The 15,340-nt window shown below is 37.9% G+C and overlaps 1 protein-coding gene across 1 annotated transcript in view; it reads left to right on the plus strand.

Annotated features, from left to right (window-relative positions):
• The window catches only part of LOC118235000 (nuclear GTPase SLIP-GC-like), a 128,753-nt gene that overhangs the window by 66,792 nt on the left and 46,621 nt on the right, over positions 1–15,340 (plus strand). The window contains exons 11-17 of the mRNA XM_035431952.1: positions 9,512–9,560; positions 9,643–9,741; positions 11,372–11,495; positions 11,605–11,738; positions 12,126–12,305; positions 14,081–14,235; positions 15,124–15,256. Coding sequence (XP_035287843.1) covers positions 9,512–9,560; positions 9,643–9,741; positions 11,372–11,495; positions 11,605–11,738; positions 12,126–12,305; positions 14,081–14,235; positions 15,124–15,256 — 874 coding nt within the window. The remainder of the gene's footprint in view (positions 1–9,511; positions 9,561–9,642; positions 9,742–11,371; positions 11,496–11,604; positions 11,739–12,125; positions 12,306–14,080; positions 14,236–15,123; positions 15,257–15,340) is intronic.

The raw sequence follows: 15,340 nt of genomic DNA on the forward strand, positions 1-15,340 counted from the left end.
GCATTGTTATTATTTTATTACGCTTCCTCATATGTTCCTTCAGCATTTATGCCCTCTTTGATGAAATCTCCTTTGTTTTTGTTTTATTCTTCTTGTTCTGATTGCTAATTTAACACCCAGCTCAGCTTTATTCTCGAACAGTTTAGCTAGCAAAACCAGAGACACCAGGGGTAACATTTTGCAAGGCAGTTGCTTCAAAAATACCACACAACAATCATTCACGAAAAAGACTGCTTATTGTGCACGAGATACATAATTGCACGAGCCACAGCGAATCCCGCAAATTCTTCTCTTCTCTGCAGTGTAAAGATGTTCATACCGGGCAAAAGGTGGATAAAGAACGTTTGCAGAAATTGATCATCACTAATTCTACCCCAGGTTTGCTACGGCATTTTAACCCGGCTCGGCAGTGTAAAGGCATCTTGAGTTAGCCTAATGTTAGACAATGAATGAGTATGTACATAACGTTACTTTTATAACAACCGTTTTTTATTCAGTAAATAGTAAGTGTTATAGCTGGCGTGCCAACTGACTGACGTCACACAGGCGACACTGGTTGGATCCGGTTGGATCTATGGGAAGTGAGGTCCAAAAACACACCTGCAATTACCGCTTCTCGCCATTGGCACCGCCATAGAGAACTAAACAGAAATCTTCGAGATTGTCACTTTAAGGTAGTTTATGCAACCAGGCACTGGCATTTCCCCGTCCGTCCCTCTCCCATTATTGTGTCCGTTAATATTATGAATGCACATCTGCATAGTAACAGGTTGGCCATTGTTCACTTAGTCTAATCAAAATTATTGTTTCACAAGATATGACATAGCCCATCGACATAGCCAGATAAATTTAGCCAATCAGCTTCCTCGAATCTGAGGACGCCAGGTCAGTCATTTTTTACAAAGACTGTTTTGAATTGCACTCTGCCTTTATTGTTTTAAAAAGTCGCTGGAAAATTGCCAGCCGAGGAGTGCACACAATCGTCTATGCATTGCAAGCAGGTACGCTAGTATCAGTGATTGACTCAATCATCAACGATAATACCTTAATAAAGCCCCCATCTGACTCTTGTAGAAGGTAGTGATTTAATCTGTACTATCATTTAGTGGTACACACATAAATCAAGACAACGAGAGCGTCTATCTGTCTATAATATGAAACCCGTTCGAAACGGCCTTGCTTAGGTTTTGACGTTTAGCTTAGTAGCTAAAGATAAATGATGACTGAATGTAACATGATGCTTAATATCCTGTATGAAACGTCATCTTCGTGAATAATTACTCTGGTTAGATCGCTGTCAGGTTTTCTAACTTTGCTGCACGTTATTACAAGATTACCAGGTGGTACGATAACGACGTTAACCAGCGAACTAACATTTAGTCTAATGGGGCTCTTACTGCATTTTCGCAAGCAAACCTGGCATATTACTATATCCCAGTCGGCATTTCGACGTTTATTTATAGGTGAATAAACGTCATGGATCAAGGTTGAATCACTGTTGAATTTTGTTTTGAATTTGAAAGGATAAGCATTAAACTGTTTATATTGGGTAGGCTATATTAAATTCCTGGATTATTTGATATTCGTTTCCAGTGTCTCCCTTTTTTGTTCCAACCTCTGAGCCTGGTTGTAACAGGTATGAAGTGCTACTTCAAAACTGCGCCCCCCCGCCCCCAAATGTTTACCACCAGCAGCCACTGGCCCATGCAGAATGCACGAAACTGCACCATTAATTTTTCAAATTGAGAAACTGGATTGTAAACAGATGGAGTTATTTCATCCCAATTGGCAGTTTTTTTTCATGTTTTCAAGGCTGAACCTGAGAGAATTATGTTCTGTCATTCAGCTGCCAACAGTTTTGTGTTTGACCTGTTAAGATGATAAAAGGTGAATGCAATCCAACGTTCATTTAACCATTAGTTATTTTAAGTAATGTCTACACCTCTCAGCCCCTTTTAGAAAAGAAACGTTTGTAGCAAAAGTATTTTTTTGTTTTGTTGCAGTACTCTGATTAAGTGATTAAAGGAACTGATTGGGATTGTATGCTGACTTTATAATTATTCTATTCTATTAAGGAGGCCCATGCAGTAATACTAAATAGACTATTTGTGCCAAATGATGATTTTAAATAATTAATATATTTTTAAGATATGATGCTAATTTAGGCATACACTTTATATTGCACATGTGGGATGCAAACAAGCTTTGCCGCGCAAACTGGACACCAGAAAAAAAAGAAAAAAAGTTCAGTCAAAACAAATTTTCTCACCAGCACCCATGAGCACATCAACAGAGCTCTTGTTCTTGTCCTCCGCTGACCAGAAGTCAATGCAGACAAGCTCCACAGGAGCTGAGGTCTTTATGCTTTCCAATGGGGCTCGTGCTGAAGGCTCTAGAGTCTTGGCAAGTACATACCTCTCACAGCACCGAATGTACTCCTTCACATCTCTCTCCATGTTAGTCCAGAAGAACCGTTGTCTTGTTAGGTGGAGAGTTCTGACTTGACCTTGGTATCCTGCCAAATCATGAACTCCCTCCAATGCCTTGTCCTTTAAACTCGCTGGCAGCACCACTATGCATTTAATGTTTTAAAATCTTGGAATACTTTTGGTGAATTGCATTTGGATATTTGAAATTAAATTTTTCAGTGGACTTAAGTTGATGTTTCTTTAAGTGTATCAAACTAAAACATGACTTTGTTGTTGTTCAGTCACAATCCATTACAATGTAGCTAATCAATCTCTTGCACTGTTCTAGCCTATTCAAGTTGCTATACCAAATGTGATCTCGTGATGTATCCTGTTGTTGATCAATTTACTACTTTTACTTCAATAGAGACTGTTGACTGAAACACTTTTTTGTATTTGAAATAAAAAGGCAATTGTTCAGCATATTTCCTGTCATTACTATGACGGAGTGTAGCACAGTGGGTAAGGAACTGGGCTTGTAACCGAAAGGTCATAGGTTCGATTCTCGGGTAAGGACACTGCCGTTGTACCCTTGAGCAAGGTACTTAACCGGAGTTGCTTCAGTATATATCCAGCTGTATAAATGGATACAATGTAAAATGCTATGTAAAAGTTGTGTAAGTCGCTCTGGATAAGAGCGTCTGCTCAATGCCTGTAATGTACTAATGTTGTCAGGTGGCACAACTGATAATCGTTGGGTGGTGCGACCAGGTAAAATATTCATTTAAACCAATAAATAATAGGTTAAAGTGAACAAATGGTTGATGACTATGATGTGACTAGCTATTGTATCGAATGCATTCATTTGTATATTTGAATAATTATTTTTCTGTCTTTAAATGTAAAAGCGGATGCTAAAGATACTAAATACCTGACCATTAGAATGCAATAATCTTAAATAATTGTAAATAGAAAACACAACCACAAAATAGTAATGTGTTAGGCAATGTAGACACTCTAAGGAATACTTGCCAAGTATTTCACTTAGAATAAATAGTAGGAAAATATATATATTTTTTACAAATATTTGGTTGCGCCACCTGACATTTTTTCAGTGGTGAAGTTAAAAATACAGTCAAAAAATGAATTTAAACACATTGAAATGTTATTTAACAAATGAGACTTGTTTGGACACATTGTTCCAGACTCAAAAATATGCATTACATCCATTTGGAAAAGACATTTAAAAAATACCTTTTTAGAAGCTTTATTTGTCATGGACCCAAATATACAGCGTGGTGGTAGTTAGTCCAGGTATAGTCTGAAGAGATGAGTCTTCAGGCCACAGCGGAAGATGGGTAGTGAGGGGGAGGTTCGGACAGGGACGGGGAGTTTGTTCCACCATTGGGGAGCTAGGGTGGAGAAGCTCTGTGATCCCTTTGGTCAGGTGGGAGGGGTTACAAGGCGCTCTGCTGCCGCAGAGCAGAGTGGTCGAGCAGGCACATAGGATCGAATCATGTCCTGCAAGTAGATGGGGGCTGTCCTGTTGGCTGCAGTGTAGGCAAGGGTCAGAGCTTTGAACCAAATCCCAGGGATGCCTTTGCTGCAGGCATATACGGAAGGGCGCTGATATATTTCACAGCACTGCTACAGGAAAATATTACAACATCACACAATATCTGACTTGTAAGACACCAAGTGCCATCTACATCATCCAGTGTAAAAAAGGCTTGGTGCAGTATGTTGGGATGACTTCGACCACACTGCAAAGAAGATTCACAGACCACATAAGTTTTATCAGAAATCGCCAGCATCGGCCAATCCGTGATCATTTCAACTACAATGACCATTGTCTTGATCATTTGATTGTATATCCAATCAGGCGTGCCCACAGGATTTTCGTTCATGGTACGCACACTCAAAAAAGTTGTGCCACGCACAACCTACAAGTGGCAGCAGCTCATTTTCGGCAAACGTAGAGGAACCATCTAGGCCTATTGACGTAAACAGAAGTGAACGAGAGCGCCTGGAGCACGAGAGAAAAGGACACATATGGGATAGTGTGACAAAGACTGCACTGCGAAACAAGCCACGTTTGAAAAGAAATCGGCTGATTGGAACATAGCTTATTATATAATTTAGCCTACTTTATGCCAGGAAAGGACTGATCCAGCCGAAACATGATTGCCGTAGTTTTGAGTTAATAAACTCAGCCGTGCGTTTTTTATAAACACGTTTTCTTTCCATTTTAGATCACTTAGATGCCTGCTAGCTAACTTGCTAGCACTGAACCCAATAACGGAGGGCTAGCATCCAAGGATTTTAAACGCATTTTAAAAGAAACAATAAACGTCGATCAGATAAATACTAAAGCAAATGTGTTTCTTGGTCGCTAGCTCATTATGTGAACCAAAACAGTAACCCAACCCTGGTTTTTCATGTTTACGCTCTGATTAAAAGAATGAAACTCAGCCTACCTTGTAATGAAAGATTGACTCCCCTGGTCCCTATTGCATCAAACTGCCTCAAAACTTTCTCCGTATCGATTTCAAAGTCTTTATGAATACTAATTAGAGCCAATCCGGTCAATCGTGTCTCTGTCATACTGTTCCTCGGGTAAATTATTAAATGTCTCAAGCAGCTGAAGGACCTTTCCGCCGAAGCAGTCGAGACAGGCATCGCCAGTAGCACTTTAATTATATTGTGAATGTTTTGGGTACATTTAGACATTTCGACTTTACTTCAGTTTACTTTCCGCTAATTCTGCTTAATCAAATAATCAAAACCGATCAAAACTGACAACCAGCTTTGTGCCACTGCTAGGATACGCAGTGTGCGTATTTGGCGTACAGGTGGGGGCGCCACTGTATCCAATTGAGCAGGTCAATGGTTCTGAAGCACTAAAAGAGAGGGAACACTACTGGATCAGGGAGCTTGAAACAATGGGACAAGCTTGAACTGCAAGTGGGACAAGACTGTCATCTTACTGGAATTCCTAGTCTTGGATTCTTTGGAGCCTGCTAATATACTGTAAATTCATTTCTGTGTGGTAAATTACAAGTGTGACAAGTGCTTGCAGTGCCCCCCACAAGTTTATGAAAATATATCTGTTAGAGGTCTGTTATACGATGTTCAGAAGTCATTTTCAGGAACATACAAACATTCTTGTTTTCATTCACCCCACCAAACACACACAATTTTCTAGCTCCTCAGAAAAGTAAACAAAAGCGCCATGGGAATGATGATCCGAAATCAAAGAAGAGAAAGCTGAAAAATAATGAACAGCCTGAGTTTTCATCTGAGACGGAAAAGCTTCTCTCAACCTGTGAGTGTCTTATTTTTTCTCTTATAATCTACAGTACCTCATATTGAACTATACTATTGACAGCCATTATATCTTACATTAGTGCTACTTCTATAAGATTCAAGGGCACAATGCTAGATCAAAAAATGATCATATACTGAAAGTGGCTAAAAAAACATACATGTCCCAAACATTTCATTTTTCACAGGCTTTTGCAAATTGATTACCTACACAAGAGTATTACATACATTTTATAAAAACCAACCTTTTCTTGAATGTGTCACGGGTGTTATTTTTACAAATACAAATCTGAAAAAAAAGTTCCTGTTCAAACTGGAGTTTAAATAAGATATATATATATATATATATATACACATACAGGGAAATTAATTTATTTTCTAAACATGTCCCAACCCATGGCAGCAAAATGTATATCAGCACTGAACCACCAGTACCCTTCACCGTCAGAACACTTCTGTTTTTCCCTTAAAATTCAACTGTATAATGCATGTTTTTCTGTGATTCCCACTGTATCTTAACAGGTAAAGATGCATTTAAAGATGGAAAACTAACCATATCGAAAGTTGAAGCCAAAATCGAAGGTGTTCCCAGAAGAGAGGGACAGAACGAGGAATTTCTGAAAGATATAAAGTAAAAAGTTCTTGTGTTACAAAACAATTTATACCTTCATTCATTTATTTGTTTACTTTTTTATAGATAAATTCAGCATGCAGTTTGAGGCTGTACTATGTAATTCCCAGCCAGATTTGGAATGTCCAATTATCTGCAACCGCAGATGGTGTCACCAGTTACTTCTTTTCACACCAGACTGAAGCTAAGCTCAGAGAAGAGGCAGAGGAAGATCTTTCATAGGCGGCTTACCATGCAGTCCACAGTCACCTAATCGACCAGTGCAGGCACCTACAGAGCTGTAAAACAGTATTTGCTCCCTTTCTGATTTCCTCTATTATTGCATATTTATCACACTGAATGGTTTTAAATCTTTAGACAAAATGTAATATTACACAAAAGTAACCTGAGTAAACACATAACACATTTTTATATTATTTCATTTATTTAATGAAAAAGGTTATCAAACACCTATTTCACCCATGTGAAAAAATAATTGTCCCCTTAACCTTCATAACTTGCACCAGTTTTGACAGAAATAACTGAAACCAAACGCTTCCTATAATTTGATGTCAGTCTTTCACATCACTCCTCTTTGCAGAACTGCTTTAATCCAAATTGGTAGGTTTTTGAGCATGAACTGCATGTTTCAGGTCCTGCCGCAGCATCTCTACTTGGTTCAAGTCAGGACTTTACATAGGTCACTCCAAACCTAAATTTAGTTTCTTTGCAGCCATTCAGATATGGACTTGCCTTTTTGTGTTTTGGATCATTCTCTTCCCCACTCTTCCAAGTGTTCTTCATTTAGAGATAAATGGCTTTGTAACCCTTTCCAGACTGATTTATTTCAGCCAACCTTTTTCTCATCTCTTCTGAAATTTCCATTGATAGCGGCATAGTGTGCCTGTAGGAACTTTGTGGTGACAATTTTACTCTGATGGATAAAAGCACTGAATTTAATTATTAATTAATTTTGGTTGATTTAAGTAATTTTAAAAATTTGCTTTGTGTTCACTCACTTTCCCATTGTCTAATATCACATTTAGTCTGAATATGAAAACCATTCAGTGTGACAAATATGCAATAATAGAGCAAATCAGGAAGAGGAGAAATACTTTTTCACGACACTGTAGATAGTGATGAAACATGGACCGTGAACTGACTGAACCCACCCATGCCCCGGGCGACACAATTGCTATGCAACCGCTCTGGAGCACTGTTAGCACAGGCACAGTCCAGATTCTGTCCAAGGCAGTGAGGTTCATCCATGCACCACAGTGTGGTGCGGTGCCTTAACTGAATAAGCCGTTTAGCTTCCCACTAACAATTTATACTTTTATCTGGAACTCATTACATGTATAAACAGTTTTTTAAAAGTCTTGTTCAAAACATGAAGTCAATGTAATTCTGCGATCAATAAACATCACAAGTTTTGAACTTGTTAGGTTGTTACTGCTTCTTGTCAATGCCAGCGATACATTATGTTTTTTAAAACAATTTATCTTCAATATAAAAATCTTTATATCTGTGACAAGCTCACATGTGGCAGTGGTTTGGCTGCCACATAATTCCTTCACTGCTTGAAATCCTTTTTAGGCAGGTAAAGTTAGATTACAGTATTTGTGCCAAGTAACATTCATTGAGCCAAAAGTTATTGTATCTGTCCAAAGAAGATGTTTGTCTCTACCCTGCAGAAGGAAGATCTCAGATTTAAAAGATTACCAAAAAAAGAAAATTTACATTGGACTGTTTGGGAGGACAGGAGCAGGGAAGAGCTCACTGATCAACGCACTTGTCAATGAAGACCAACTTCTGCCTTCAGGAGACATGAATGCCTGCACTTCAGTCTTTGTGCATGTGCAAGCCAATACAAAATCCGGAAAATACAAAGCGGAGATTGAATTCATCAGCCCAGAGGTAACCAAATAAACACAAACACGAAATTAATTATAGCGCTGCACTCCTCACGCAGACAGTTAAAAAACATGAACAAATATAATTAACAGCATTAACATGAAGGCTAATATAGAAACTCAACCATGAATGGTTTCTGAAAACAAATCAACATCATGTTCTATGTACTCTTACATGTAGACTGAATGACAATACATGCTGATGATTAAGAAATGATTATTTCAGGACTGGAAATCAGAACTACAATTCCTGGTGGAATTACTTGAAAAAGAAAATGAACAAAAGACTGCAGAAGATGAAGATGAAATGGTAGAAATGGCAAGAGAAATTATCACAGCCATTTATGGAAAAGAGGGACTGGAGAAAAGTTACAGTGAATTGGTGGGGGCCAAAGAGTTTCCTGAGATTCCCCGCAAATGTAGGAAGGCAATGCAGTTTGACAAAGTGAGTCTTATGCACAATAACTCTTATTAACCTCGAAGTGAATAGAGATCTTCTTTTGACAGGACAACCAAACATTTTGATTTCTCCTCTTTTATAAAAATGATATATTTCAGTGGATTTTAATGAATATTTATGCTCGTAAAACCTCTCTGCAGGCCCAAGAACTGTCTCGAAGCATTGAATGCTACATTCGGAGTAATAGAGAAGCAAACCGGCAGTTCTGGCCTCTTGTGAAGAGAGTCACCATCTCCTTGCCACAATCTCTAGCTCTACTGGAGGGGATTGTGCTGGTGGACCTGCCTGGGGCCGGAGATGTCAATAAACACAGAAACGAGATGTGGAAAGAGGTACTGTCAGTGTTTCATGCTTTAATCTGTTGTTGGATGAATTCAGTTTAGTTGTTTTCAAGAGCCCATACCATTGATCCTGCACATAGTCAGTTTAGAGAGGGAGGTACGAGCATGTTCAGGTCTTGCCAACCAGTTCCCCTTTCCAAGGGCAATGCTGAAACTCACAAAAAAGTTTTTAATCCCACAGTGTCTCAGCCAGTGCTCCTCTGTCTGGATTGTCAATGAGATGAACCGTGCTCTGTCTGAGAAAGTTGGCATTGACATTCTTAACAAATCACTGAGAAACATTGCTGGAGGAGGAGAGTGTCACAACATCACCTTCATCAGCACCAAAACAGATATCATCAATCCTGCAGAGTTCAAAAAGTTAGCCGCTACATTATTAGCATTTTTAGAAATATTTACTACAGCTGTATACAGACCATGTTTGTAATTCTGAATTACTTTTCTAATTTTACCAGGAATTATCATCTCACAGATGAAGATCTTGAAATAGAATGTGATACTCAGGTAAGCAGAGGATATATAAATATTGAATACTTAACAGGAGATATTTAATAATTGATATTAAACATTAATACATATTTTTTAGGATCCTCAATATGAAAGAAGAGAAAAACAAGCATGTATACTGCACCGTAATAAGAATTGTAAAGAGAAAATCAGTGAATCTTTGAAAAAGAAAACAAAGGTAAGTTTTAGTGTCATAGCTTTAACTCTAATTTGCTTTTCATCTTGCTTCCAAAGACAAAAATAAACATAAACTAATAGCAATAAAATAATAAAAAAGTTATGTGAATGTTTTCCAAAATCTATACAAAATTATTAATTACAACATTTAGAAGAAAAGTCCTTCCTACATATTGACGGTGCAATCTCCACACAGTGGAACATATATTCATAATACAATCAATAATACATCTCATTATAACTTTCCACATAGGGGATGACACCAAAAATTCAGTTACATAATCTGGATCGCGTTATCATCACAAATGACCAGTTTACCATTAGTTATTAAAATTGAACAATGTAAGTATGTATGAACTCATCTTGAACTTTAAAAAAACATGTAGCTAATCTAGTAACTGCAGAATTAATATTTATGTTGTCTAAAGAGATTCTGAGCATAAAAACAGTAGCATTAGGCAACACCTGGCATGGCCCATAGATTACCTAATTCATGTTTTTTCCTTGACGCAGCTTCAATGTGCTTTTTAAAAGTAACTTTATATAACTGCTGTTTTCTTATTGGTAGCATGCTCTTAAGGATGCACCGATATATATCGGCCAACAGTCGTTATCAGCCAATAAAACTAACAATTTGCGGTTGATTGTTTAAAGAGTGAATGCACTCACTCATTGCACTGTTTCAGCCTGGCTCTGTCTAACACAAGAAAAATTTAATATGCGGGTGAATGGACAGCCAAATATTAATGTTTGTTCCCTAGGTTCATGATGTGCTAATATTTTGTAAAGATTAGAGAATGTTAACATTAATGCGCACGATGCATGAAACCTTGGCAAACTTGCAAAGTAATGCCAAGGGTGACCCTATTTTTTCCTCCAATAGTAATGCTTCGAAAATATGCCCCGACAACTCCCTGGGACTTTAATTTAATCTAATGTAAATTAATTTGATCTAATATATTGTCATTGATTGTTCGAAAAATATTCTTTTCACAGATGTTTGTAACATTGTTAAAAATGCTCTGTATGCAATTGTGGAGTCTTAATTATAATGTGGCTTAGGTTACACAGCTTATTTTTATTCAATAAATGTAGCATATCAACCCTGCCTGCTGCATCTGTTTGGGGGTTTTTCGGTGCATACCACCAGGTCTAAAAAAATTCTAAGGGAAACACCGATATTCAGAAATTCATTTTGCAGTAGCAGAAATGCGCTTTATTAAAATTTTTCAGTTATACACTTTCAGTTAGAGGAATGCATTTTAAGTTGGATGAAATGTCATAAAAAATACATGTTTAACTTTGTTGCATTACTTTAATAGTTATGTCATTAAAATTGTTTTTTAGAATGGCAAGATTTTAAACAGATTAATATAATTTATCAAAGTAGAAGTACAAAACTACCAGTATCAGCATCGATACTGGCCGATGTTTCTGCCCAATAATCGCAGAATCATATCACCAAAAATGTTCATATAAGCGCACTCCTAGCTGCACTGTAGCTTAACTACTTTCAAGTCATTCGTAGATTAGTTTACATTTTCAGAGTAGCTTCCTCAACAATACACCTCACAGACCACAACCATTTTTAACAATTATCTATGATTAACAATTACAATATTTGATTTCAGACATTTCTGCTTGGTGATGATGAAGAGCATTCAGATGATATCTTTGATGTGTACACTGTGAGTTCTGAAGAATTCAGCAAAATTGCGCAAAGGAAGTCAACTTTTCTGGATTGCGATGAAACGGGTAAGAAGATAATAACATAGGCCTATATATTTATCTAAATATTTTACAATGTGAAGTTAGAATAAATGTTTTAAGTGCTAACCAGCTGTTTTTCCTACTATTTACAAAGAATTGCCATCGCTGATGGAGCACATTAAGAAACTGTATGTCTCCAATTTCGTGAAGGAAGTGAAAGATTATGTATCAGAGGTTTCTGGAATCATTTCATATCTTCACATTTCAAAGGATGCCCTCAGTTCAGAGGTGTGTTTTGACTCCATCAATACGTATATTTTTGTAAATTTATAAAATTATAATACTGACAAAGAATCAAACAGCATTTTATTTCTGATTGTAGTTTCAGGTAGTTGCTGTGTATAAAACTGAACATTAAAGACAATTTGCATGAATTCTGGCATACAGCCAGCTAGCTTCTAAATTCAAAATCCAGATAGCTAGTTTTAGTGACTTTAGTACACCATTTCAAAAATTAAAAATGGATCAGAAATACACAGCAAATGTTTCCACGTCTAGCTAACAGAATGCTATTATTTGGGTGGTGTTTCATTTAATTATGTATGCTTAAGTAATATTTTCACTATAAAATCAGAAGTTACACTTAAGGTGAGAGTGAGTATTGACCTTTTTCAGGCTCAGATTTCAAATTTCCTGGAGTTCAGGCGACTTGAAAAGGACCTGGAAACTTTTTGCACAACACTGAATTCATCTCTGAGCAAAGTTCACTCAGACCTCCAGAAACGTCTGCTGGTGGGAGCAAAGGAAGCAGAGAAACACTGCCTGAAGAATGCCACAGAGAAAGTGCTGGAAAAAGTGAGTTTTTTTAGCTGGCAGCTGCCAGTTTTTATCTGGAAAATGTAAAATATGGATCAAAGGCTGGAAATTGAAAGCCTTCTCCAATGTTGTAGCACGCAATGAATGAATGAATTAATTAATTAATAAGTATTTATAGAGCCTTAATAATGGCATCTTAAGATGCAATAAACAGTTCAAGTCAAGGGTGGCACGGTGGTGCAGTGGGTAGCACTGTCACCTCACAGCAAGAAGGTTCAAATCCGGCGTGGGCCTTTCTGTGTACAGTTTGCATGTTCTCACCGTGTCCGTGTGGGTTTCCTCTGGGTACTCTGGTTTCCTCTCCCAGTCCAAACACATGCAGGTAGGCTAACTGGAGACTGTAAATTGAGTGTGTGATGAATGGTGTGTGTGCCTTGCGATAGATTGTCGGCCTGTCCAGGTTGTATTCCTGTGTCTCGCTCAATGCAGACTAGGATAGGCTCCAGCACCCCACATATTGTCTAGTTAAAAATAGGCTTTGACTTGATTAACTTGACCAAAAGATTAGCTTGATATGATAAGAAAATTGTTATATGGTCTTTTGTTTAATGCATTTTGGACTCCAGGCTAAAGCCAGTGCATTTAATACTTATCCAAATAGACCTATTTGTTGCGTAAATAATAGAAATTGCTTCTTTTTTCATCTTTAACCTATTCGGTAAGAGATGATGCCTCTTTATTCAGAACAAAAATTTAGTAAACAATAGATCATGCAAAATACTGAAAGATAACATACAGGGATGGACAAACTGGTTGCCTGGACAACCACTTACTGCCCAACGGACAACTAGCCAAAGCCATCAAGAGGTCCTGCATTTTTTCCTCCCACACTATCTGCACCTGCACAGCTGGCTGAAAATAGTCGTGGTATTCATCTGAATTTTTATCAGTCAAAGATATATGACTTCTTTTTTTACTTGCTGCTCCCTTCTCCTCATTCACAACCCACACTTGCACACTAACAAGTGCTGAAGAGAATTTCTCAAGCACCACTGCGGTACTCTAACAGGATAAAAGCTTGTTCCGGGTATCAAAGGATTAGCTTAGCTATCCACTTAATGCTAACGTGTTTTGCAGTTGATATGATCGAAACCTACAGAACAATGAATTTATCATATCAACAAGTATTGTCCATCTATGCAATGGCAGATATAGCCCAAGTCCCAGTAGGGCTGGGCAAAATACCGTTACAATAATTATCTACATGAAGACAAACAATTTTGTCCTTGCAGTTACTTGAGTATGTTTTTAATAATTAAAATCTTGTTGTGCCTACAACCCATTTTACAGCAGCAGAGCTGCTTAAAAGCATTGCAGAGCATTTTCTCCAGCGCAGGCTAGCCCACGCAACAAAGCTCTTTGATTAGACACGCTATGCCCCTCATGTTTCTAGTATAGTTGAGATTGCGGACTGGGGGAGGGTGGTGTGGGGAACGGTTTCTGCTGACCATGGGGGTGGATGGGGGTAAGCACAACGCGTGGACTATACATGTCTTGTCCCATTACAATGGCAATTACTTTTGATGCAAAAAAGTAAACGTTTAGTAAAAAAACGAAAAAACTTTATCAAAAAAGACCAGATTTTACAATGATCTTTTAAGAATGTACTGGTGAATACTCTTACTGTGCTCAGCTGAAGTCTCTTGTAAACCTCATGTAACTTGAAGAAGATATGTAACAGTGAAAAAGGGATGCTTGCTGCATAAATTGCTTTCCATACATGATTTTTCATTTGTATTTCTGTTTGTGTACAGGAACGTGATAACAGAGGCTACCACAAGACGCTCAAAGCCTTGTGTAAAAATTATGGCTGTCACCGATCTGGAAACGGAGTGGTAGTTGATCTGAACTACACTCTGTCACAACCCATGTACGAAGAGATGAATGACGTCTTTCTGACAACGTTTAGGTGAGTGTCTTTTGCGATCATCAATCTTGTGTTTTGTTTATTGCGACCAATATTGTGCCTATATCTTATGATTCAGAGTGACCAATCATAGTCAGCTAGGCAGCTTCTAAATTTGGTTGCACCACATGTCCTTAACACAAAACTTAGTAGGGCATAAGCTCTTCGTGAAGTAATGTACAGTCTCACAAAATTGCGCTGATGTTGATTCAGCTCTACGAAATAGAGCGGATGCTACTGCTTGCTTCTATTGCTAAAGTTGCAGCAACCAATATGACATCCAGTGCACCGTACCTCTTAATTTCCCTATAGATGATAATGGCAAAACTATTGCCTTTTTCTACCAGACTAAGGGGTTTACAGTCATGTTTTAAACCCAGTTATGTCCAGGATGTTGGTGAGAGGAGGTTCATTGTTTTCAAAGAATATTTCCATATATTCTAATCTGTCAGCCATTGAAATGCTATGAATTATGCCGTTATTCCGGCATAGGATGACATTTTAACTATGCTGTGTGGTGCAACATGGTTTATTTTAGTAGTACACAAGTTGTAACTTAGTAGAGATTTGAATTACAGCTTGGTTTAGTTCTTACTAGTGCACAGCTGGTACAACCGGCCTCAGATTCCCAATTAACCAGAAGTTGCTCTTGTGATCACACAGGGACAACCCTGCTGACTATAGCCCACACTTAATGGGAAACACTCTCAAGGGCTGTCAGCCATAAACAGCACAGTCAGGGTCCAACAACAGACTGTGGGGAGCACTGGTACATGGAAAACCTATTTATTAGCAGAACATGCCACTGAACAGCACCATATTTCTGTATTTGATATTTCGAAGTATCACTTCAGAGTAACACCAACAAATCATTTTAAATTGTCTCTAAAGCACTAGAGGTTCCAGAAAATCAATCATTGCGCACTTCGAAAGTTTTCAAGAGGACTTCATCAAATATGAACTTCTGAAAAATAACAGAAAGAATAAAGAAAAATACCTGCGTCTGGTGTACATTAGAACAGAGGTGAGAAAGAACCCCATTTTAAAGCCTCTACTGGAGATATGCAGCTGGTCTCTTTTTTTACATTCCACAAATGAACTGATCCAT

Source organism: Anguilla anguilla, chromosome 1, assembly GCF_013347855.1.
Source record: "Anguilla anguilla isolate fAngAng1 chromosome 1, fAngAng1.pri, whole genome shotgun sequence".
In the NCBI taxonomy this organism is placed as follows: Eukaryota; Metazoa; Chordata; class Actinopteri; order Anguilliformes; family Anguillidae; genus Anguilla; species Anguilla anguilla.